The sequence below is a fragment of the Platichthys flesus genome, chromosome 16 (assembly GCF_949316205.1).
Source record: "Platichthys flesus chromosome 16, fPlaFle2.1, whole genome shotgun sequence".
Taxonomy (NCBI): Eukaryota; Metazoa; Chordata; class Actinopteri; order Pleuronectiformes; family Pleuronectidae; genus Platichthys; species Platichthys flesus.
This window is the reverse complement of record NC_084960.1, coordinates 8,440,056-8,464,387: the sequence shown is the minus strand read 5'-3', so window position 1 is coordinate 8,464,387 and position 24,332 is coordinate 8,440,056. Positions and strand designations below refer to the sequence as shown.

The window sequence follows — 24,332 nt, the reverse complement described above, 5'->3', positions numbered from 1 at the left end:
GGCCCTTTCATGCACAGACTGGCTGTGTCGACTAAATTACGGGAAAGCAGCTGGACAATCCAGGAGCAAAGAGGTTTTGTAAACGGTGAGCAGGAGGTTGTGTATCGTGTTCGGCCAGAGGGGGGAGCCAGAAGCACCGGTGCTTGGATTATGTGTAAAAAGAGGAATTGATGATTGCCAGGTGATGTAACACCATTTGTCTGCGTTAAATCCTCAGCTTGCTCTGTGCCCTAAAAGTAAAAAGCCCCTAGTTGACCTGCCTGGCACAAACTCCGGTGGACTAGGCTGGTCCATGTCGGTCACCCTCCCCGAGCCGGGGACAGATTGTCAAAAAGTGCTCTCCCCCTAGTTTGTGTTACACCGGGGGGGAGGCTGAGAAGTTAGCAGCAGTTGTGAGGTTTCAATACTATAACCAGCCGACCCTATTAAGTGCTGTGTTGAAACGAACTGTCTCGGAGCTGAAGCGTTATCCGTCTCCTGCCCAAATTCCCAAACAGTTTTGAGATCACTTGCTTTGGCGTGGCAAGCTTGTCTGAATCGTATTAATCACGGCAGGCCTGTGAAAAATAGGTCATAACTTTTCAAAACCATCTTCCTATTGTGTGAAACTTTGCCCAGCTGTGAGTGCGTCATTCAGTTTCATGGTGTATCTAACCCACTGCTAAGCTGGAGGCACACTGTCAATGAAGTGCAGTCATATAAATACTTAAGAATGAATCAGGGCTTTTGTAAGAACACAGAGCACTAAGACACTAAGCACTAAGTTCATGGTCCCTGTCGTCAGAACCAGCAAACAGGAATGAATAGAGTATAAAACAAGCAACAAGGAGCCAAACCATACATATTCCTGAAAAGAGTTCTTGGGCCCCTGGGTTTCCCAACAATAAAAGAGGCTTGCGTTGTATCAATGATTATTGTGAGGTGTAGTGTTATCTATTGTTTTTCTTGATTGAAATTTTGATGGAGGTTTCTCCACATTTTTGTCCTTTTCCACACATGCGCTCTGAAATGCAATTGCCTGGATTTGATTGTGCGAGTCAATCCCCATCACCTTTGACCGCCCGTACCCTCATAATGGCTTTCACCCTCCCGTCCCAACCCCCTGAGCTCTTCTGGAATGTATGCATATGTGTGTGCGTATGTGTGTGTGTGTGTGTGTGAGTCAGTTGACCACAGCTGGCTTGAGCACCACGGTGCCTGGAGGGATGACCACCCAGGACAGCGGATCATGAGACCCTCCTGTGGAGAGGTTTAGGATGCCTCCAGTCACCACGTTCTCGGCCTCCTCCCCCTGGCTCCTCTTGAACTGCTGACTCTGGGCCCTCCGCTCAGACGCCGCCCCTAGCATGGGCATCATTGGCAGGCCCAGGGCCGAGGAAGAGAATGCCGCGGAGAGCAGTGGTGACTTGGCCAATCCCAGCGGCGAGCCGTGGAAGGACAGGATGGACGTGCCGCCAATGCTGCCTGGAGGCGAGTTGGGGCAACCCAGCGAGCTGAGGTCCAGGGGACGAGGACTGAGGGGAGACAGGGGCACGGCGCCACTCAGGCCCTGCATAGTGTGGCCTCCCAGGAGAGCAGCCGCTGCCCCTGGGATTATGATGTGGGCTCCGCTCATGTAGGACAGCTCTGAATCCTTACCCCCTCCACTCCCAAGCCCTCCACTGTGACTCCCCTTCAGCAGGGAGCCCACCCCGCCGGGGGAGCCCTGCTCCTGGGCCACAAAGTGACCGTGGGCTTTGATGTGCTTCCGCAGAGAGCTGGGGTCTGTGTAGCGCTTCAGGCAGCCCAGCATCTTGCAGTAGTAAGGCTTGTCCACGTAGTGTGTGCGCGTGTGTTTGAAGCGATCGCTGGAGTTGGAGTAACGCTTGTTGCAACCCTCATAAGGACAAATGTAGGGCTTTTCACCTGCAGGGGGGGAAAGGGATCAAATGTTTGTTCAGAATGACAAAAGAATGTACTCAGTATCTAATCTTATATCAAAGGATCATGATGATTCAGATCCTTACTATTGAAGTTGTGCTCCCTGCCTTCACTGACCTGTGTGTGAGCGATTGTGTATCTTGAGGTTCTCCAGACGTGAGAAGCTCTTGTTGCAGGTGGGGCAGCGGTGGGGCTTCTCGTTGGTGTGAGTCCGGATGTGGATGAGCATCTTGTACCTGCAACCACACAGAGATAAGTTCATCACATCAACTTCCTCTGGAATCCTCCCATTAACGGTGCATTCCCCCAGTTGTAGGATCTTTCTCACCTGGCATTGAACCCCCTGCCCTTGCGAGCACAGCCCTCCCAGTGGCAGCAGTACCCAGAATCCTTCTCAGGCTTGACATGGAAGTCGTTGACGTGGTCCACCAGGTCTTGTAGGGAGTCAAAGAGCAGGTGGCACTAGAGGACGGGAAAACATTCAGCATTTCAAATTATTAGGTATGACTGAGATATTTGAATCAAATCCTAGTTTGGCTTCCATGTGTTTGCTTTGCTTCTATTTACCTTCCTCCAGTGGCAGGCCAGTTGTTCATCCGCTGACAGGTCCGGAGAGGCCCGCTTGTCACTCGTCTGGCCAATGAACATGGAGGACGGCAGGTGAAGTCCCGCCCCGGCTCCGATTGGCACGAAAAACTGAAAGGCCTGTGAGATGTGAGAATTCTGATAAAGGAAAAGAAAAATAGGTTATCGGTCTACACCATTAAGAAAGACACAGACACTTGAACTGTACTTAAGTGGACTTTTCCAATCCAGCTCTCACATTTAATTTATCACGATATAAGTTTCATCAGTTGCAATGTCACAAAAATCCAGTATGTCGATATAATGCTTGTACATTGTGTAAGTTCATTGAGTAGGTTTAATAATACACTGCATATAAAGATGGACGACAGAGCTGTAATTGAGTCAAAGTGTCTCGATCCCTCCCTGCCTGCCTCATAAAGCCGGCCTCCTCCATGTTAGTGGATGGGACTCGGACCAAACTAAGAGTCATTTTAGATCATTCATAATATCACACTGATGTTTTTTTTCATATGTTCAAACTGTGACTCAGGAGCCAAACTTATAGAAATAAATGTGTGACATTTATCATGATGAATATCGATATCAGTCGAACATGGAATTTGTATTAATCATTATTGATTTCGTTTTGGGCCATATCACCTAGCCCTCATAGAGCTTTTGTAGCTGGCAGAATCCGCTCTGACATATTTGAGCAGATTTTGCACAAAGCAGGAGGGAGGACGACAGATAGGTCCTGATAACTTCACTCGACAAAAGCTTGACAGGGCGGAGACAAAAATCTCTAGTTTTTTGTCAATAGAATACACAAATGCTGATCTTCATCTTCAAAAATCAACTCCGGTCTCTCTCTTGACGTCACCCACTCCGTACTACAAAACCTCCCGGTGCTCAGCGTGAGAGCTCTAAAATCCACTGAGCCGCAGCTGGGCCTCGAACACACACGTGCACATGAGCTCGACCAGAAAACACAGAGGAGCCTGGATGACAATGTCGAATTAAGAATAAGGGACATTTAAGTCCAAGCTGTCATGTGAGAGCAAGGAAGCGCAGGGAGAGAAAGGGTGCAAATGGATAACAATACGGCGGCTGTCTCGTTGTCTGCAGCTATGTCAGAAATGTGTATGTGACAAATTTCATGAAATAAGGCCAATTCCATGCACCGCCGGAGTTCTGCCTCTGCATGCAAAACTATGTGAGCTGCTTTGTGAGATGCTATAGGGCCGAGGAGCATGTGAGTGTGTGCAGCTGTTCCTCTGCGAATGGCTCATATTTGTTTTATGTGTGAGAGAGAAGAGTGTCCTATTTGTGTCAATGAGGGATAAAATAAAGTGTAGAGTGTGTGTTGCAGTGAGGTCGGGGGGGCTATCTAGGACTCAATGGGACGCCGGACGGCTGAATGGTCCCAGCCTGTCTCAATTTATTGGAGGGGAATTGAATTAGGCGGCGTGAGGTCTGCATGGCTGTACCTTGTATTAAATCCGATTATACATGTACACACACGCACACACACACACACATCACACCAGTGGGGCCAGTGAGTACGTGAGTAAGTAGCACAGAGAGAGGCACTTGTTGGGGACACAAGAGGTGTTTGATAAGAGCTAAAACCTCCCCCCCCTCTCTCTCTCTCTCTCTCTCTCTCACTCACTCACTCACTCACTCACTCTCTCTCTCTCAGACTCACACAGGCCTCCAGCTCCTTGCACAGCCTGATGGGGAGTGTGACACAACCCGATGTTGTTCCTGATTTTGCTGACCCCCAACAGGCTGAGTCACTCGCCGCTAAAGACACTGAAAGACTGTGTTCAGTTTTTCAACCACTCAGAGGTGAACGAAGAGAGAGTGGGAGGGGAAACAAAGGGAAAGGACAGAGGTGTAGGTGGGCCCAGTGAAAGCTGTGCTAGGCTTGTGTGTGTGTTCAAGCTCCGTCATACTCACCCCTGAGGGGACGTAGTTGCCGTTGGTCATTTCTGGAGAGCTGGGGGTGTGGCGGGAGCAGGGAGACATGCTCAGGTCCACCGCAGGGGGGGTGGGGGTGTCTGTTCGGTCGTGAGGGACCACCTGCACACCTGACACACACACACACACACACACACCTGGTGAGATTACCTTTAATGGTTTTTCTCACCCAAACATTTACGTCTTTTGGTTTCATGTCAAGGTCACCTACCTGTGCGTGGAGAAGCTGGCGAGGCCAGCTCTATGACTGCAGTCCCATCGTCCGCCATGCGGAGCTGGCGAGCTCGCTTGGGGTATATTGGGGAAAGGGGGGGTGAGCGCACCCCTCTGTCCCGCCCACTGGCCCGCCGAGGGAGCTTTAGGTCCAGGGGCTCATCCAGGGACAGCATGACGGCAAGTCGCCGACCTCCCACCTGCGCAAACAACAAACAACCAATCACAGAGGGTCAGAGCCAGGCCAAGCGGGGCCATTGCAGGATTGCTTCCTTTTCATATAAACATACAGATGAAGAAATCTGCAAACAACAGGAGACATATTCTCACACCTGCCATATTTCCCACGTGAAACGCTGCTGAAGGTTTTTTCACATTCCACGATTCCCACTGGGAAAAAACTACTCTGGAACAATGGTAAACTGACCACATTGTAAACTGAAACACTGAGTAAGCCAAAGAAAAATAAACACACACACGCAGAGATGTGAGGGACCCCTCCTCCTTTCCCCCGCTGACCTTTACTCACACACTCTTCCTGAGGAATGTCTACAATCCAATCCAGATGGTCGCCCTCGCCACCGGCCCAGCTTCACCCTACCCCTTGGCCAGTAACTGGCCCTTCTACCCTATCACATCACCCACCTCCCCAGGCCACCCCCCAGCCCTACAGTGTGTACCTTCAGACACCATGAACCTTTGAGCTCCACCATACCGACCCTAGCCCCCACCCACCCCACCCCAGGGCCTTCCAAGTCCAGCTGCACCCAGTCCGCCCACCTCCTCCTTCCTCTAAACACACTGACCCCTGGACCCACCCCTAGGGCTGTGTGCAGGACGGTCATCTAGCTGTCATGTTAAGTTCTTCAGTCACAGGACTGAACCAGCATCACATGCATGCACAAGCCAACACCTAACATGAACCCTGTGAGTCAAGGCACAAACCTCCTGAAGAAATATGATATTATATTGAGGTATTTTTGAGGTAAAGACTTTCACGAAAGTCAGATCTTTTCAACACAAATGTAAATAAATGCTGAGTCCATTCTTCTGTAGCCAGATTGTACTGTTTCACACGTACAGGTGGTGCTAGTACAGTACTGCTGGTTTATAGCCAAGCTCCCCATTCAACACAATGTACTAGGGTTCACTGCTTCTTCTCACCAGGCTCATGCACAAACGCACAAATCTCCTCAGAGCATTTTCCATCATAACACACACACACAAACACACGCGTGCACACACACGTTTGTAGAACAGCTCCCAGTGCATGTAATGGGTACACCAAACACACACACACACACACACACAAGCAATTAATCAAACTGTAATTTCAACAAATTCACTCGGCCTCCCTCTCCCTCATACATGCCGACACAAACCGCGGTTGTAGTGAATGGTGGGCTTTGAGAGTGACTGGCCGGGGGCCACATGAGAAGCCCTTATGTCTGGGAGGCACGGAGAGAGAGGTCACCAGGTTCACCGGCCCAATGAGAGATGGTCAACCGCGTGCATTCATATACACAGCCGGGGGGGGGGGGGGGGGGTTAAGGGGTATACAGAGAATGATGATACACACATGCATTGGTAAGATCATTGGAGTCTACTGTTTGAACATCCTCATAAAGCACCATTATGACATGAATAGTAGCCTCTCTAAAAGTGGGGCTACTTTTGTCCAATGGAGGTTTTCTCGGACCAGAAAAATCGCACTTTGCTGAATTTACCCTTTGGTCCCTACAAGTAATCCTAAACCACCTGTGCAAGTAACAAGTCAATCAGGCCGCAAAGAGTGAACGCATGAGAGTCGCATCAGTACAGCAGGGAGCTGAAAACAATCCCCAGATTGTCCCCATGTGACAAAGCATATGGCCAAAAATGAATCATTTTAACAAGATGTAAAGAGAAAACAGTTGCTGCTACAATAGATAGATGGATAGATGGATAGATGGATAGATAGATAGATAGATAGATGGATGGTTGAGTGGGTAGATAGATAGATAGATAGATGGATAGATAGATAGATCGGACAGCGCTGCTTAACACATGAGCACAATTAACCTTTGGCATCTATCTTATTACAGCTAAGAAGCACATGACCCACACGTTCCCCTCGACGGCCACTGAGACACTGAAATGTCAGCGGTGACTCGAAGCACAAGCGGCAGGAAAACCTCAGCGCAGCGTGTGTCGTGTTCGGAGAAGGGCAGGTCACACGAGAGAACAGAGAATAACAAAAGGTATTTCCAGCAAGCTGTAGCGAGTCAGTAACTAAATCAAACACATCACTTCTTCAAGCGTAAACAAACACTCGACTCAAAAGTCGTTTGAGTCTTTCAAGACGCAGCACGCAGGCATGTGAGCCGAGACAGTGTTGAATGAAGTTTGACCTTTAGCAGCAGCAGGAAGGCCTACTTGTGTTTACACTGTCTCCTTATCTCGACAAGCATCCTCAACATCTAAAGAGAGATTTAAGTTTACAACAGTGCTGAAGATCATCAGTCTAACTAAGAAATAATAAAGGAAGAGTTAGGTGGTGTCAGATCCTCATTGTAGTTAATATCCAGCTCTGTCACCGTCCTCTCCTCTGAACTGGATGATTCACTTGCTGTAAGGCTGTTAAAGCCCTCACCCTGAGACGCACTTTATCGTTTGTCATTTCAAGTTGCCTGAATGCATTAGTCGGCTGACCGAAAGTCAGCAACTGATTCTGCAAAATGTGAAAAGTCTTTTTTGTCTCATATGATAGAAAATGATCCATTAATCCAGTATCTGTACTGCGGCAGTGCGTTTCACTTGAGATGGACGTTTTTAACGTAAATAAACAAATTAATCAAGATAATATTGTCCAGGTTAAAAAAAGTTAGTTTCACTATATTGCAAAAGAACAACAATTATTTCAACTCATAAAAGCTGTTGGCCAAGAATTAAAAGAAAGAAAATGTATTACAGTCAAGATTTGTCTTTTCACAAAGTAATTAACTAAAGCACTTAAGAGTGTTTACTAAAAAGTTATAGTTAAAGCCATTTTGTGCAGTTTACTGGATTATATTTGTTCTCAAATAACGAATCTCGAGATCAGTTGAGATTTTTAGCTCGTAAGATGCGTTAAGGTGAAATACAGATCGAGCTGTTCAGCAGAACGGTGGCGTGTCGTCTGCACTCTCTGTGTGTGTGAACTCGAAACACTTCGAGCAGAGGAACAGACATGACGCACAAAACTCACTCGAAACTGTCTCAGACTTCAGGGAAACTCGGCAGCTCATAAAATATCTAAAATACAGCCGCTGCAGTTTTCACCACACTGATGTGATCCCGGTGAATCATTCCCCGCTGCTGGATTTCACCTCAGCGCACCCCGGTGGTTATTTCTTGGTGGAGAAACAGCAGAGGCCGGAGAGACTCACGGAGTGTGATTGTTGGACGTCAGTTATGGGATCTTTACTACATCCCTCCAAACAGCCATGGTCACTGAGAGAGGGTTTGTGGGAAATGTGAGACAAAAAGAAAAGTTGACAGAGAGAGGATAATACACAGGGAGGGGGGGGGGGGGTGGCACGGAGATATGCGTGTGTGTGTGTGTGTGTGTGTGTGTGTGTGTGTGTGTGTGTGTGTTAAGCTCAGTGGCGGGTGGCTGTGAAGTTTGGGGAAGGGGTGTTGGCCCCCATGAGGACTTCCTTGCTCGGCTGTGGGGTCGACAGCCTCTCTGAAAGGCAGCATTGTCCGTTCTCTCGGCCCTCTCTCTCTCTCTCTCTCTCGCTCTGTTGCTCTCTCACTCTCTTTCTATCACTCTCTCTCTCTCACTCTCTCTGCCTCTCTGTAGCAGAGTAAACACAGGCTACAGCAGCTGAGCAGTAGAGAGAGAGAGAGAGAGATAGAGGAGAAGAGGGATGATCAAGGGGGCCACAGCAAGGATATAAAGGGTGAAGAGGAAGTGCAGGAGGAAGAGGAGTCCTGAAAGAGAGGCCTGTGTGTGTGTGTGGGGGGGTCCTCTCTATCACCTATTCCCCTGCATGGCCCTTTCCCACCAGAGGCCTAACTGGGCGCCCTTTGATGAGGTGTGGGTGTTCAGGGGTGAACATGGGATGAAGCTGAGGGTGTGGGAGAGGGTTAGTGACGCAGTGGGGGGGGTGGGGGGGGGGGATGAGGTGGAAGGACATATATGTGAGGCTATAGGCCCACACGGAAAACATCAGTGACCTTTGACCACGCTCCGACCGGGCAATCTCCAGCCCGGTCGGGGGAAATCTGTGCTGAGGTGGGTCATGTTTCAGCTCGGCCTGTTTGGCTGTTCGATGGCGCAGACACGAGAGCCAATAAAAACGCATCAGAGAGCAGAGGAGCTGTCAGCCCTTAAGATTAGGTTTCAGGGTTTTTAAAAATCACATTTTGTAATATTTTGGTTTCTGTGAGGAAAGCGAGAGGGTCTGTGCGGGTGTGTGTGTTTGTGTGTGTGTGTGTGTGTGCACATTTTGCATGACCCCCCCCCTGAGATTGGCTGTAACTTAATCCCCCTCCTGCTGTGACCCTGGGAGGTGGTCTGTAGGAGGCAAGCCATCTCTCCCCGGGGCTCTTTGCTCTCTCTCCTTTTTTCATTCTCACACACACACACACACATCTCGGAGGAAGAGAGAGAGAAACAAAAAAGGAACAACAGCTTCTAAAATGTAGCCGTATCGATCGTTGTGATTCCGAAGGGCAAGACCGCGTCGTATCTCCTTCTGTGTCCACTTGGGACGGGATCTCTGTGAACAGATGTTAATTCCAGGTCTGCGCGAGGTCTTTGACTTCATGGATTCTATTAAATGTCAAATGTTTAAGTGCTTTATTTGAAAAGTGACGTACCGGTGGCGGCCCTCAGTGGCCAAAGGAGATTGTTAGCTCCTCCAAGGAGGTTACGTTTCCAACCCGGTCCGTTTGTTTGTTCCTTGTAAGCAAGATTACACAACAACAACTGGACGGATTTCCACGAAACTTGGTGGAAGGATGAATATGAGACCAAAGAAATGTCAGTGCAGAAGAAAGGCAGAGCTAATTGTATTTAAGAAGACTGTTGGGCATTGGAAAACACCTTCGGTAACTCTGGGGTTTGAGCAGCGATGTGCTAGGACAGATGCAGCTCATGTCATGTCTAGACCTGCTGGTTTTTCCATCCTCCAGGTGGGAAGGACGGGGGGGTCAAAGGTGACTGAGGGAGGTGAGGGTGTGGTGTGACCCCTGACCCCCTGACATTTGGGCTCGACATCTGCAACCGAAGCCGAGGAGGAACAAACAAAAGTCGGATTTCGGTGATAAAAGCTATTCCACCCCTCAAAGTGAAGTCATTCCCCTGTTTTTCCGTTTGTCCCTAAAAGCCCGACTCACGTGGATTAGTCAGAGGAGGATGTGATGCATAAAGTTTCACACGTTAGCACTGACCTCTGTTGAGACAATTAGACGAAGGTGAGAGGTTTTAATATCCAGTTATTAGCATGCTGGTAACTGACACTGAAAACAAAAGAAAAGGCCCCAAAACGATTTCCCCTTACGTCTCCACTGCAGCGGCTTGAGGTTAAGCCTGAAACATGCTTCTGCGACTGCGTCTGCGTCTTTTCACGCCGCTGTGGCGCAAGACTCGTTTTCATTCATGCTTCCCCAACCGTTGCGCGTCTTACAAAGCAATTCCGCGCCAGAACACTAGGCGGAGTAATGCTTTTTGTCGAGACGACCTTAGAGACGCCTTCTTTCTTCTTCGTCGATTGTTTATTTACATAGCCACTGCGGCTCCTCGTAGCCTTTTTCTGGCGGACAAATCCGCCAGTCAGTGACAGGTTATACAAGTGATCATACTATCGGATATCTTCTGCCAAGTGCTCTTCTATATGGTCCATATTCGTTCTTCTAAATCTTCCGTGATTTCTGCCGGTTTTATGGGGCATGAAACCGGAAATGCAACTCCAGAAGGGATGTAGAGCAGACCAATCACAGCCTTGCGGGCTGAGTGAGCTTGCGGAGCTTTGCCGTAAATTTTAGAAAAGGGGGTCGACACCCGTCAGCACGTAAGGAGGGATACATAAGCACGTAAGGGACCCGGAAGGGCTCTTGCGCTTACGGGCCCGTGAAAACGCAGAAGCATGTTTCAGGCTTAAGACAATGTGCCACCTCCGCTGACACCCCCCCACCCCTCCACCCACTGATGGATCACTTAACACACAAACAACACACACAGCTGAGAGACTTTCCAGCCTCTGTCCTCCTCAGTCCATCGCTTCCTCAGACAGGAAACCTCAGTTTCCACTCCTCCTCCTCGAGGCCACTCGTTCCCTCTTTCTCATCATCCTTCTGTTCTGTACTTTTGTTTTTCATTCACTGCTCTACTTTCTCTTTCTCTCTTTTTTTCTTCCTTTCCTCTCTCATCTCATTCTTCTCTCAACTATACTACGAGAGACATTCCTGGTTTTAAAAATAGATCACCAAATTATTTCCTGTTTCACCTTTTCACATATCTTTGGGATTAATTAACAAAATGGAAATGAATATTTAGACAAAGAGAAGTTTCAGTAACACTGTTGTTTCTTACGTTCAATCTAAACTCCCCCCTTCCTCTTCCCCATGCTGCAAAAGGCACCCATGCTCCAACAGAGGGAGAATTAAGCAAAAGATCGCTGCATGTTCTTTTAGAGTTTGGAAAAGATTAAAGGAATAAATCACTAATAAATTCAAGACATTGTGAGCGTGCAATTAAGAGTCAAAGACCCAAAACAGAACAGGGAGGGAGAAATCTGAAATATCACATGTGAGGGAAAGACACAAAGAAAAAAAGGAGGGAGGGATGGAAGCAGCGAAGGAGGAAAGGAGTGCAACAGGAAGCTAGTCCGTGAGCTACCAATGGCCTCAAGCCAAAGTCTTCAGACGCAGGAATTCCATGCAGAGGGCAGGGAGGGAGGAGGAAAAGTGCCAGGAGGGAGGGAGGGATGGAGGGGGGCACAGAACCAGGAGGGCGGGTCGCACTTGTGGTTTATTGTCAAAAGGGACGTCTACATGAGAAAGGACGGGCACACGCTTAAAGCCATATCTTCCTGCATCTTTTTTTTTTATGCTGCAAAGCCTTATGGGACATTATTTGTACTTACACACATATCCCCTCGTTTTAGCTTCTGCAATGGAGGACGTGTCATTTTTCTTCGTAATATATCAATAGAAATATAAATGTTTTTCTATAGACCAAAGGATAAAGTGAGGCGATAATTGTCAGTTTAGTCACGGATAATAATTTTCAGGTGGAATTTATTGTGGTGTCACAGGCTGAATGAAACATTAGAGGCTGATTCTCGCTGTTGTGCATATTTACTTTGAGACAAACACACACTCCACATCTCGATGGGCAATCAGACAAACCTCAGTTGCGCAGCCTGCGAACCAGACCAATCAGTGAGCTCATGTTTATTCATTCTTACAGATGGGTCTGTCCCAGATTTCCATTCCAGCCTGAGACGAGTCGGCCCATTTACAACCGTTTATCTAAAATGGAAGAAAGAGGACTGACAGTGGAGAGGACTGTCGCTTAGATGAGGAGAGGTTCAGTTAAATCCAGTCCCACACTCAACAGTTTATTTTCTAAGGAACGAGTCTACAGCGCTCATCGACCCGCATCGTCACAGGTTTGGTTGATGGTCCGTTGCAGGTCGATCCTATTGCATCCAGAGGTTCCAGACACTTCCTCCGAGGCGAATTTGTCCGGGAATGCCAAGCTAGCAATTGCCACTTAATCTGCCATACAGTGAGATTAGGGCTTGAATGATCTATAAAAAGCCATTTGACTGAGATTTCATAGTGTGTCAGTAAGCCTCATGGCCGGCTAAACCCAGGATTACCGTATGAATCATTGACCAGACTCCTCTTGGCGGGGTCGGGATGGTTGTTGATGACCGAGCGGATGGAAGGATGAAATGCTGGGTTTTAGGATAAAAATGCAATATATTAACCAGTATAAAAATCCTTATTTTTCCAATGAGGCTTTCTGACGTGGACTGAACTCTGGCCATTCTCCTGAAATCACCCAGCGAAGCAATGTGAGAAAGCAAGTGTCTGAGTTAGTTGCAGATTCTCTTCTACCAACCAAACACCTCAAATTTGACATCATCTAGAAACTTGTTTTAACTCCTAACACTGAGAAAGTCTTCATGCAAAGCTCTTTTCAATGATGCTATCCATCCTTAAATGTAATAGGAGGAGAAGCAGGTATAAAGCGAGAGAGGAGCTGCACATTGGCACGAGGGTTGGAAACTTACCCCAAGCCGCAATCGATTTATTAGACTCCCTAGTAGCTGCTACATGACATGAACAATATGCGATTGAGGGCCCACATGTAGCAACATATGTTTTGAGTCACTACTCAGATTTTCTTCCATTCAAAACTAGGCGACACAAGTTTTTAATCAACTAAATAGTTATAATCTGCACTGTAGTATCCCGGGAGGGTCGCTGACTCACAGTGTTTAAGCAGCAAACCGTCCAAATACTAATGCTCAAGGCACTTCACACACCAGTCCTGTAGGCTTTGAAGAGCGGTGAGTAATCTTACAATAACGTGGGGCATTTCACAACATAGCAGTTTCATAGCGAAGGAACCAATGGACACAGCAGGAGGCCTGCCAACCTCCGAGAGGAGAGGGAGAGGGAGAGGGAGAGGAGAGGAGAGGAGAGGAGAGGAGAGGAGAGGAGAGGAGAGGAGAGGAGAGGGTGTTTGTCTCTGCACTCTGATTGTCTCTGATTTGATTGACATCCCCAGTCCGACTCACTTTGACCTCCCACTAGCTCTGCTGGGCCTCTTTACCTCCTGCAGTCGGCTGAACACATTCCCTCCGTCCCTCACTCTTTCCCATACTTCCATATAAACAAGAGTTTGCTCTTCCTCTTCACCTCCCGGGGCTACATCCCCATCGTCTGTCATTCCTCTCCTTCATCCACCCGTCTCATGTCACTCCCTCTCTTTCTCTATTTGCTTTCCCCCTCCACCCACCCTCCAACCTACCACCTCTTTTCAGTCCATTACTGTGGCCTCTCCCGACAGGCAGTGATGCAATCCTACGACTCCTGGGCGCAATCACAGGGTCTGGAGTTGGCTTGCCAGCCAGGCCGGGGCGTCACCACACCACACTCAGTAGACGAGCAACAGAAGAGGAAAGAAGGGAGGGTGGGAGAAAGAAAAGAAGAAACGGAGCCAATGCGAGTTGGAGGAAAAACAGTCTGAGGCTGTCAGAGTTGGTGGTGGGCGAAAAAGAGGAAAAAGTGCGGCGATAAACGTTAACAGCTCTGTTTTATAGATTGTATTAAACTTGGGGTGAACATGTTTTTCTTTTGTGTTTGTGTGGTGAGGTGTTTGCTTTCTTCGAGGTTCTGTGGGATCTTTTACATGGATTTGATTGTGGATGATCAAACAGCACAACAGTAGAGCTCCTATCCTCTTGTGCTGGGGTTGTCGGATATATTGGTCCGTCAGTGACACAGCTTCGTAACTTCCACTGTCTGTACGACTGCAGATGTGTTTTGAAGGGATATTTTGCCGTCTGTCCACACAACGTCAGATTTATAAAACACCCCCGTCCTGACGAGAACACAAAATGACCAAAAACAAGCATGCCAGGCCAGAAGTTGCTAATGGAGTCTACAGAAACAATCCATTAAATACCAGAGAAGAACATTGAGAGCATGCTAGGTGAGCTTACCCTCCCGTCAACTGGTGTGAACTCATTACACAAAGCAACAGTGGACATACACAAAGGACGGTCAGCTATGATGTCATCGTTTCCCAAACGCTCCATTTTACGAAGCTACTGTTGTTTTTGTGAAAATCTGCACTTTGGAAGGTCTTTGTTTCAGTCACTTAAAATGTTGTTTTGGATTAAGAGGGGCCAAAAACTACTGTTTTGCTAAATATTCACACTAATGTGGACAGAGTGTTGATGTTGTCATTATATCAAACTCAAATCAACATCTGCATCAGTCGAACAGCTCAACTTTACGTATGAAATTTCTGATGTTTGAACTTTGTCTGAGCTGGGAGGTTGAATCCAGAGATTTATACCTTTTGCCGGGTATGTACAGGTGTGTGTGCATGTAACACACTCACACACACACACACACACGCACACACACACACACACACACACACACACACACACACACACACACACACACCAGATCAGATTTAACAAGCTTTGTTGAGGCAGACCTCCCCTAAAGCCAGCAGAAAGAAAGGTCAGGTTAGGAATGCAAAGCACTGGCACCTGCCTAAATCTTTAAAACACCAGATTCTCTCAGTTAGCGCAAAAACACACACACACACACACACACACATACACACACACACACACACACACAGTAAGAAACAAGAAGGCCACTGCTGACCACTCCCTAAAAATCCAGGTTTATAATTTAAGAGAGATTACTTTTAAAACCAAAGAAAAAGTTGTGTAGCCATAACCATTAAACATCTCCAAGCGTGTTTGAGTACACAAAGCAGCTGATGAGCAGGACAACGGTTCGAATGTATTTGGAGGTATCTTGGATGAGAAATGTCTACTTCTCTCTTCTTCCTTGTCTTTTTATTTCCCTCCCACAAAGTTAACAGCAGACTGAGTTCATTTTAATGGAGGTGACATGCGTATGGAAACTGCTGCACGATAAGCTGCAGGCCGGGGCTATATTTCAGCAGCAGTTTCTGAGCCAATGCGGTTTGTCCGTCCAATAACAGCTTCAAGGATCAGGGTATGAAGTATGGGGCCACACAGTCCAAGCACACTGAAACACACAGACTGTATTTGTTCGACTGTACAGACATGGATACTTGTACGAGAACACACACGCACACACACTGGTGCACAGCGGTGTGCTGTGGAGTTCAGACCAGTTCAGAGAGCGCTGTGGTACCACTCCAGCTATGGGAGGGGTGTACCTGTCTCACAATCATTTTCCTGGATGGGGATGTTATGGCACCACACGCATGAGAAACAAACCCCTTGTGCCCTTACACGCTGACCCCAGCCACTTTCATTTGCCTGCAACTCAATAAGCCAACAGAGCACAGTGAACTCCCTGGGAACCAAGTCTTCTTATTCAATAGCCGGTAATATGATTCCAACAACAGCTTTATGCAACACGGCCCCTGCAGGCCGGGGGGTAAGGCGTGGGGTGGGGTGGAATAGGGTGGTGGGTGTTCTCTTTATCGCTGTGGGGCGATGTCGGACATGTCGAAACTCCTGGATGGCCGCTCCCTGTCCCTGGAGAGGGCTGGGTGACACCTATGCACCAGCCATGCTGCCAGATGTGCGGAGACAACGCGTGTCTCCGTCACTGTGTGTTTGAGAGCATGTGGGTCTGTATGTGTGTGTGTGTGTGTGTGTTTACGCAGCGAGAGGCGGAACAGGGCAGCGGCTCAGCTTCCAAAACCAAAGCATATTGGAAGGAGACGAAAACAGGAAGAGGGAGAAGTACAAAACAGCAGAGGGCAATTAGCAGATGAAGTGACGTGATGCAATGTGTGTGTGTGTGTGTGTGTGTGTGTGTGTGTGTGTGTGTGTGTGTGCGTGTGTTTGTGTGTGTGTGTTGCGGGCAAACACTGAAGCAGGTCTTGCTTCTTTAAATTTGGGCGTGCCAAGCTGCCCCCCCCCCCCCCCCCCCATCCCTTACTGTCTGCTATACCTCCATTTTAACCCTTCTGCCTCCCTCGACGGTGATCACGTACACACACAGCTTGTGTTGTGTTATTCTTACTGAGGCTGTGCCAACTTACCGGCGCCGCCTCTCTTCTCTTCTCCTCACTTTGGAACACCGGTTTTCCCTCTGCCCCGCTTCCCCTCCCCTCCCACCACGGCTGGCAATAAGACAAGGTCAATAGGACAGTCTTTTCCCTCTGCTCTTTTTCTTTCCTCCTTTATCTCCCGCTCTCATTTCCCCTCTGTGTTTCTGTGTTCCAGCTCAACTAAGTGACAGGCTCCACCCTACAGCTTCCATCTTTTTCGCAGAGAGCGACAGATGCATCGGGACAGATGGAGGGAGACTGGGATGGCTTCAGAGTCGAGCATAATGCCGTAAAATGGAGTAGCGCTGAACTCCCGATTTAAATTGGTTGGCACGTCCCGTTTGTGCGATCTGTTGGAAGCGAGCGTCGGGGGAAATCTGGCGCTGATTCCTCCTTTTCATTTGGCCGAGCTAATAAATGTGCCGCGGACAATCACACAGTGTATCTGCTGCCGTGGAATGAAAGAGCCGGGGAGAGGATCTCAATTAGTGGTTAAGGTCAGGCCAATATGCATGCTCTTACACTCTGCTGTCCTGAATCAATGCTGACATTTAGATTCAATTAAGGAATGGCCGAGCTCACTGTGACCGACAACGCCATTTATCGAAGCCCGAGCTAACAAGGAGCCACGACGCTAAAAAGCTATTGGACGTAGTAAAAGAGAGCGACAGGCTGTGTTAAAACAGTGACGGCGATTATTCAAGATGGCTGCTGAAGGTCGATTATTACAACTTTTAGCAGACGATAAAAACAAAGAGGGTGTCTGGGCATCTGAGGTCCGTCTTTATATCACAAAACCACAAACTTAAAACATTTCCAAATTACATAAGGCTCCCTCATACGAGAAACAGCCAGGCTACATGTGAATTAAATCAGTGCTGGCAACGTCTCCCCAACACCACAGAGAAGGTAAACACTTAGAGGCCAAACTTTTTCTCTTTTAACGCATGTGTCAGATGAAGATTCTCTTATATAATGTATGCGTCGCTGATGCAGCTGGGGGGGGGGGGGGGGGCATGGAAAGTGGGCGACGAATAGTGAGAGAGAGAGCGAGAGGGACAAAAGCAGAAGGGGGGGGGGGGCGCAGGAGCGTGGAGGAGATGGAGTCCCGGGAGTTTTGGGATGGAGGGAGGAGGGGATGAAAGGGGGCAAAGTCTGGAAGCTCGCTGACAGGACTGGATGTGCCCAGACAGAGAGCCGGGCCCAGGCCCAGACATGAGAGCCTTTTCTGAGTCTCAGAAATGCCTCGCCCATTCTCTACAGTTATAAAAAAAAAACAGGGCATCAATTCCTCTCTCCCCTGCACGTCTCTCTCTACCCAGTGTGTCATTCCTCTTCCCTACTTCCAGGCAGGGCTTCAAACAAGCAAACACACACGTACACACCTCAGTCACACTGAATTCTACTAGAGAATCCAGGGTGTTGGCCCAGCGAGTAAATAATAATACAAACCAGCTGCGTCTCGCGTCATATTACGTACGACTCACAGCTTCCTGGAATGAACTCCCACTTAACTAAAGAAGCTCCGGCTAGATGCACGTTTACTATCACCCATAAGTTAAATATTAAGTATATTGATGGAAACAACCCATAATGCCCCCCCAGTTGCACTCTGCCAGCTCCTTTACATTACTGTTAGTGTTTCATGTCTTGGCTTTATTCCCCATATTTCTTCTTTAACTTTTCCTCATCAAGTCTGCCCTGCCCTAGACATGGTCTGCGTTTTGTCCGAGGGCCTCTGCGAGCTGAAATTCTCTCACGATACGAGCACTGAGCAGGGAGCGCAGAAGCAGCATGAGAGAGAGAGAATGAGAAGAGGTTGGGTGGGGTAGCTGGAGTGAGGCACTGAGTTGTCTGTGTTTATTTTGGAAATGCTGGCCTGCAGACTTGCAGCAGAGGAACTGACCCCTCAACTCCACCGTGGCGGATTCTCTCAGAAAGAGCGCAACGCGTCCATTTGGGATGTCCCACGCAGGTGATTTTGAAAAATGGTCGACCATGTGCCGCCGGGGGGGGCCATTTTAAAACACCCTGGGGATCCAGGAACGGTCTGCTCCAGGAGGAAACAGTGAGGCTGTGAGGTGATTAGTGGTTACAGTTTAACTGGAGAAAAATGCACGGTCCGTGAGCCCAGCCAGCCAGGGAGCGAAGCGGTATGCGCTGGTCTCTTTCAGTTCACAAGTTGGTGGGAGTCAAGCTCTGCATCTGCTTTGTCTATTCTTAATGTACAGGTCCAGGAGCCCAGCCTGGACGTATCACACTGTAAGGCACCGAGCCTGGCTCAACACCTCCACTGCTGCAGACATGGCAATGATTAGTAAAAAGTAAAAAATATTTTGAACATTTTGAAGGATTTCTGAGCAAACCATTAGACATCCTCATATTATTTTTGTTGGTATCATGAGCAGCCAACATCTGCTGCAAAAATAAGTAAGGGTTTGTCAATAACAGGGGGATTGGAAACCTGAATGATAGACATTTGTTGCTGTTTTGTCACAAGAATACATGATATATATATATATATATATATATATATATTGTGATATATATATCCGACTCCACGGAGAGACAACAAAAGACGAACCTGGATTGATCTGTCCAAAATTCCAAGAGGATTCTCCCTACCCTGTCTAGTGCCCCTGAGCAAGGCACCTTACTCCCCCAACATCTGCTCTCCGAGCGCCGTACATGGTCGCTCACTGCTCTGTGTGTCCTGCACCAGATGGGTCAAAAGCAGAGGTTAAATTTCCCTACCTGCATGAGTGTGCCTCTGCATGTCTGTGCATGGGTTTGGGACTAATAAATGCATCTTAATCTTAATCTTATAGCTTCTTCTACTAACAATGGTTAGTTAGTTAGTCGTCGTCCCCCCCCCCCCCCCCCCCACCCAAAAGGCCAAGAGCTCCGATGTGCAACTCCATTAAGCATGTCAGAGAAAGGCCCTGATTGTGGCTGTACTTCATCCATGGAGCATCATAATGCATGGATGGAAAAGCTGCTCATCTGATTAGCATTCATTAATCTACAAATGTAGCAACAAGAATAGGACATGTCTGTCACGGTGAAATAAAGTGGCTCTGTGAGAATGAGTGCAGGTGCATCAGGTGCTGTGTTTTCACTGCATGCCGCCTCAGTCACTGACCACTGTAATCCTCCCTCCCCTGCTGCTGAGTAGCATTTCAGTTTGACGGTAATCCCCAGCAGCTATGAAACCCCGCTGAGATATTAATTCAAACACTCTCCCTCGGTGTAGTTTGTGCCACTTATATTCCACCCACTTGTAGCGGCCAAAGACTTTTTGAGTTCCCCAGTGGCCAGCATGTTTTAGTGGGTCACACCAGGTCGACAACACGTGCGGAAACCAAATCTTCCTCTTGTCCCCTTTTGATTTCCGATGACTTTCTTGCCGACTCTTTATATCAAATGAGGTGCACTTTTATTGCTCCGGTTTAAGGCATTAAGTGCAAGTGCAGTGTGGGTTCCCACCATCCCTCTAGCACATGCCTCGTGGTTGCACTCTGACGCAGGAATATGCCATTAGGGTCCACCTTTTCCACCATAAAGCAGCTGCCTTTCCCTCCCCGTTTGGGACCTCAGGGGTATGATGTCACTGAGCTGTGGTAAGGGGCAAAATCTCAACACAGGGGAAAAGTTACCCATGATTTCATTTCGGAGACTGGCAAGGTGGAAAGCCTTTATGGTGTAACCACCGCTGCGCTGATTACAGCAGATGAAGCCAGTTTGTGTCAAACCAGTTGCTCTGAGCGAAACTGTGCAAGTTGTTGCTCCCATGCAGCTGCGTTAGAATCTACGCTTGGCCAAGCACACAGTCAGGATGAAAAAATGTACAGGGAATAAGGCTGCCCACAAAAACACATCCTGTGAGTGTGGAACGCCACCACACGGATGCACGGCCGGACCACATCTGGCTTCATGGTGAAGCGGAGACCAGGTGTCCTGTGAGAGAGGCGTTGCCTAAATTACCAGCTTGTCAACGTCCCCTGTCCTTTTTTTCACAAGGATGTTATAGCTGTGGCTAAACTGATCATCAGCTGATTGGATAAACAACGCACTGAGCAGGCTGTGGATGTGAGGAGCACCTGTGCTCACAGTTCAGTGAGGGGTTATGGATTAAATAGCAGAGGCCTGGAACAGGGAGGGAGAAAAAGGGGAAGAGGAAGTCCTCCCTCTGCAGAGTGCCTCTGCGGCCTCTTTCACTGAGGTCCAGTGGGCCCATAGCCAGACCTCCTTAGGTCTCATGTGCCATCTTGTATAAGTTTCCTTTGTGCAATAGCACAGTATTATACTAACACTTACAGCCGCCTTGGAAAAATACGGTCATTCTACTCCAAAATACAACTGCAGCCCCCTGAGTGTGCCTCGATCTGCATTGTGGCCTAATGCTTTTTAATGATCAGGCCTTATTCCACTCCAGCACGGGGCTTGTTAGGTCTGCCTTGGCAGGGCTCAACTCTTTCCCGTGGCATCCTCTGGAACAATGAACCCGTGGGAGGCAGCCAATCGGGAGAAGGTCCATCCCATACCCAGTCCCAGTGTGCACACAATTAGGCTTGGGGACAGTGGAATTGCTTAATTGGAGGAAAATAGCTCTTTATCTAGGCCTCTCTGCCTGTGTTCATCCTTGCCCCCTGCACTTCATGCCGTGGCCTCCACCAAGTTGGAATTGGTGCAAGCGAGATGATAAAACGGCAAAGATGTCACGGGTTTCATCCATCGCCCATGTGTGGAGCGGACAATGGGCTTTAAGCACAATTAACTCGTGTTGCATTCAAGTACCAGCTGCTGTGACCAGCAACAGGAGCACACACTCAGAAGAACTCAGTGCACCCTCTCGGTGCCATGAAGTGATTGCATATTCATTCTTTCATGGGGAAAATGTATCATGACTCTGAGAATGACCAGGATTTCCAGTGGAGGTCACAGCTCACCCAGCGTTCTGTTTACAGATGCACCCCAGGTAGAGGTTGCTGTCAGCACTCAGCAGACGTTGAACTCTTTATCAGATGTTGTGACAGAGCGTCAGAGAGCTCAATGCAAACAGCTGGCTGAGCTTCTGATGTACGTATATATAAAGGACATGGTTTGTGCTGCACCCTAAAAAAAATAAAGGCCTTTCAATGCTGAGGAGGGAGATGCCCGTTTACAGTGGATCCAGGGGGGAAATGACAAGAGGTCTGCGTAAATGGCACAAACGCCGGTAAAGGCACGTCCAGACAACAACCGGCCTCGAGTGGCACCAGTGCGCGGGCTCCAGGCTGCAGGATATCCGCGCACCGCTGGAGAGTCTCCGAAAATAGGTCACTGCCCAGTTTGAACTCGAGCGATTTTTTCACATCGGTGTCGCGCATTCACACCGACGTGGACACACATGACAACACGCACATTACGCAGGACTGACATTCAAGACGAGGGGTCTTACCTTGCTGGGGAGGGGTGGGGGGAAAACGCCGCGGATCCAGCCGAGATATCCCCGACTCGGTCTCCCTCTTCCCGGAGCAAACTTCGCACGCAAAGTCCCGTGGCTCAAACAGGCGTCGGCGTCAAGTGACTCCTCGTCGGTGTTTCGCTGCTTTAGCCGAGACGTCGGTCTGTCACGTCTTGAGAGGATGTCACCAGGTGTCTGGAGAGGCGGTCCGCTCCCATACCATTGTCAGGATTATTTCTAAGCATGGGAGAAAAAAGGGCTCGAACGCAGCTTATGTGACAGCTGGTTGGGTGAATAAACACTAATCTACGGAGTGACAGCCCTGTGCGTAACCGTGGGGCGATCTCTGCTGCATGTTATCATTCCACTGGGAAGCCGTCAAGAAAAAAAGTGTAAACACCCAGATCCGGAGTCTGAACTGGTCCCACTGTGGAAAAACCAAGAGCCGCTGGTTGCATCAAAAGCGCGGGGTTGATCTCCTCCTAAATTCAATGCGCATCGCTTAATGGCAACGCTGGTCAGAGTGGGGGGGGTTCCTAAGGGTGCCAGTGGTTCTCCCGCAGCGCAGACCCCAGGGGTGGCACCCGGAGCAGGGTGGATAGGGCGGGTTGGCGACGCGGTACAGGGAGGAGGATCGTCTCCTGCTTCTTCTCCTTCTTCTTCCTCGGTGCCTTTTTCTCCAGATGCCGAGGTGGAGCTGGTTGCTTTGTTAATTTTTTTCTCCTCGCAGTTATACCCCGTGTGTCTCCGGCGTCTTTCTCCCCCCCTCTGAGCGCTCCGGGAGGCGCTGAGCGTTGATGGTAGTCTCTCCCACGACCGTCTGAGGCGCACAGACAGCCGTCCGGAGCCCAGCCAGCCAGCCCGTCAGGACCAGCCCAGAGTCTGCCAGCTCAGCGCATGCTTACTGCTCCGCCCATCATCCACCATGGGCCGTCCCCGGCTCCTCTCCAAACTCTCCCTCTCTCTATCCCTCCCTCTCTCTCCCTTTCCTTCTCTCTCTCTTTCCCTCTGTCCTCTGGCCATCTCAGTGCCTCAGCTCCCCTCCACCAACAGGCCTTCTTGAAGGTTTTTACCGCCCGTCTGCTCTACACTTTCTTCCCCTGCAGATTGTTTGACCCTCCAGGGTTTTGTAGACTTCTGCTGCGGGGCCACACACCTCTGCCTCAACAGGTTGTCATTGAGAAACAACACCTGCCTCTGATCTCAGGGCCCCAAACCTTTATGGAGTAGATTACTTGAGGAAATTAGAATTGAAACTTCACTGTGTGATCTTTAGATATTATCATGTTTCGTTGACTCAATTGTTTTTTTTTATTTAATTGTTTTTAGCCATTGCTGTGTTTCTGTTATCCTTTTTTCAATTGTATTCTTTGCATGTTGTCTGATGTTTTGTAGTCTTGTTTTTATTTGTCCTCTTTGTGAACTTTGTAATAGCTGTTTGTTCTATTCAAATGAAGTTATTATCATCAAGTTGTAGATCATTAAATGTAATTTTATTGTAACACCAATGTTTATATACACGTCCATAAATTAAATCATTTAGAAGGACACTTGCCGCTATATGTGGTAAAGACAAACTAAACAAAACAACAAATCAAAAATGTCCAAATTATAGTGAGATATCTGAATAAAATCAATTCACTCACACAATTTCTCCCTTGGATCAATAAAGTATTTCTGATTCTGATTTGCACTATTTCCTATAACATGTGCATGTATTCTCAAGCAGCTAAACTGCACCCATAGCCCTCAAAAAGGCCGTTAAAGGTCAGAGACGTTTTGAGACGATTTACTTTAATACAAGCAACATATGTAGAATACTTAATTATAAGCCTGTTATTGTGTTTATTAACACAGAGGCCTTCCCATTGCAGTATGATTGTTTTAACAACTTTACAGTCTGTAAGATAAATTCATCTACAACAAGGCAGAACATCTAAAGTTGTAAACTGAGTTTTGGTTCAGTGTCGCATCTTTGTCATCGGCGTGAGTTTTCTTTCTGTTCTCTTTTATATAAGTAAAAGCAGCATGTGGTATTGTAGGCCAATGATTTAAAAAAAAAAACATATTGACAGCTAAGGATTGCATTTTATTTATTGAATTTCTCTTTTGCAGGTTCATGGATGAATTGAATGTTCTTTACACCTTTTATTATGATGAGCAGTAACAGGGTCCAGCTCGTCAGGACTTGAGTGTTCATATTGACCTCAGCTGTTTTAGTTGGACAGAAAACCTTGGGTATTGTCCAGGCTACAATAATAAGACCTTAAGATTTATGTCCATGAAATTAAAGTATAATAATCTTCTGTTTTATTTGTCTGAAAAATATTCCAAGGTCCAGTTAAACAACCAACCTGTCGAGGCAGATGTCAACAAACAATGAGTCTGGTTCCACCAGACGTTTCTCAAGAGGGAGGTTTCTCT

The 24,332-nt window shown here is 48.0% G+C and overlaps 1 protein-coding gene across 1 annotated transcript; it reads right to left on the bottom strand.

Annotated features, from left to right (window-relative positions):
• Window positions 1-1,107: 1,107 nt before the first annotated feature.
• On the bottom strand, window positions 1,108-22,774 carry glis2b (GLIS family zinc finger 2b). Its single transcript, XM_062407145.1, has 7 exons — window positions 21,903-22,774; window positions 4,679-4,880; window positions 4,447-4,577; window positions 2,488-2,643; window positions 2,249-2,382; window positions 2,038-2,156; window positions 1,108-1,905 (listed from the first exon to the last, which is right to left on the bottom strand). The coding sequence occupies exons 2-7, from the start codon at window positions 4,854-4,856 to the stop codon at window positions 1,163-1,165; spliced, it is 1,461 nt and encodes a 486-aa protein (XP_062263129.1). The 5' UTR covers window positions 4,857-4,880; window positions 21,903-22,774; the 3' UTR covers window positions 1,108-1,162.
• Between the last annotated feature and the right edge of the window lie 1,558 nt (window positions 22,775-24,332).

Coding starts and splice junctions, on each gene's coding strand:
- glis2b (XM_062407145.1), bottom strand. CDS start 4,856: ATGCTGTCCCTGGATGAGCCCCTGGACCTAAAGCTCCCTCGGCGGGCC. Junction 2,157..2,248: donor GGCAGGGGGTTCAATGCCAG/GTGAGAAAGATC, acceptor GTGTGGTTGCAG/GTACAAGATGCTCATCCACA. Junction 1,906..2,037: donor ACACAATCGCTCACACACAG/GTCAGTGAAGGC, acceptor CCCCCCCTGCAG/GTGAAAAGCCCTACATTTGT.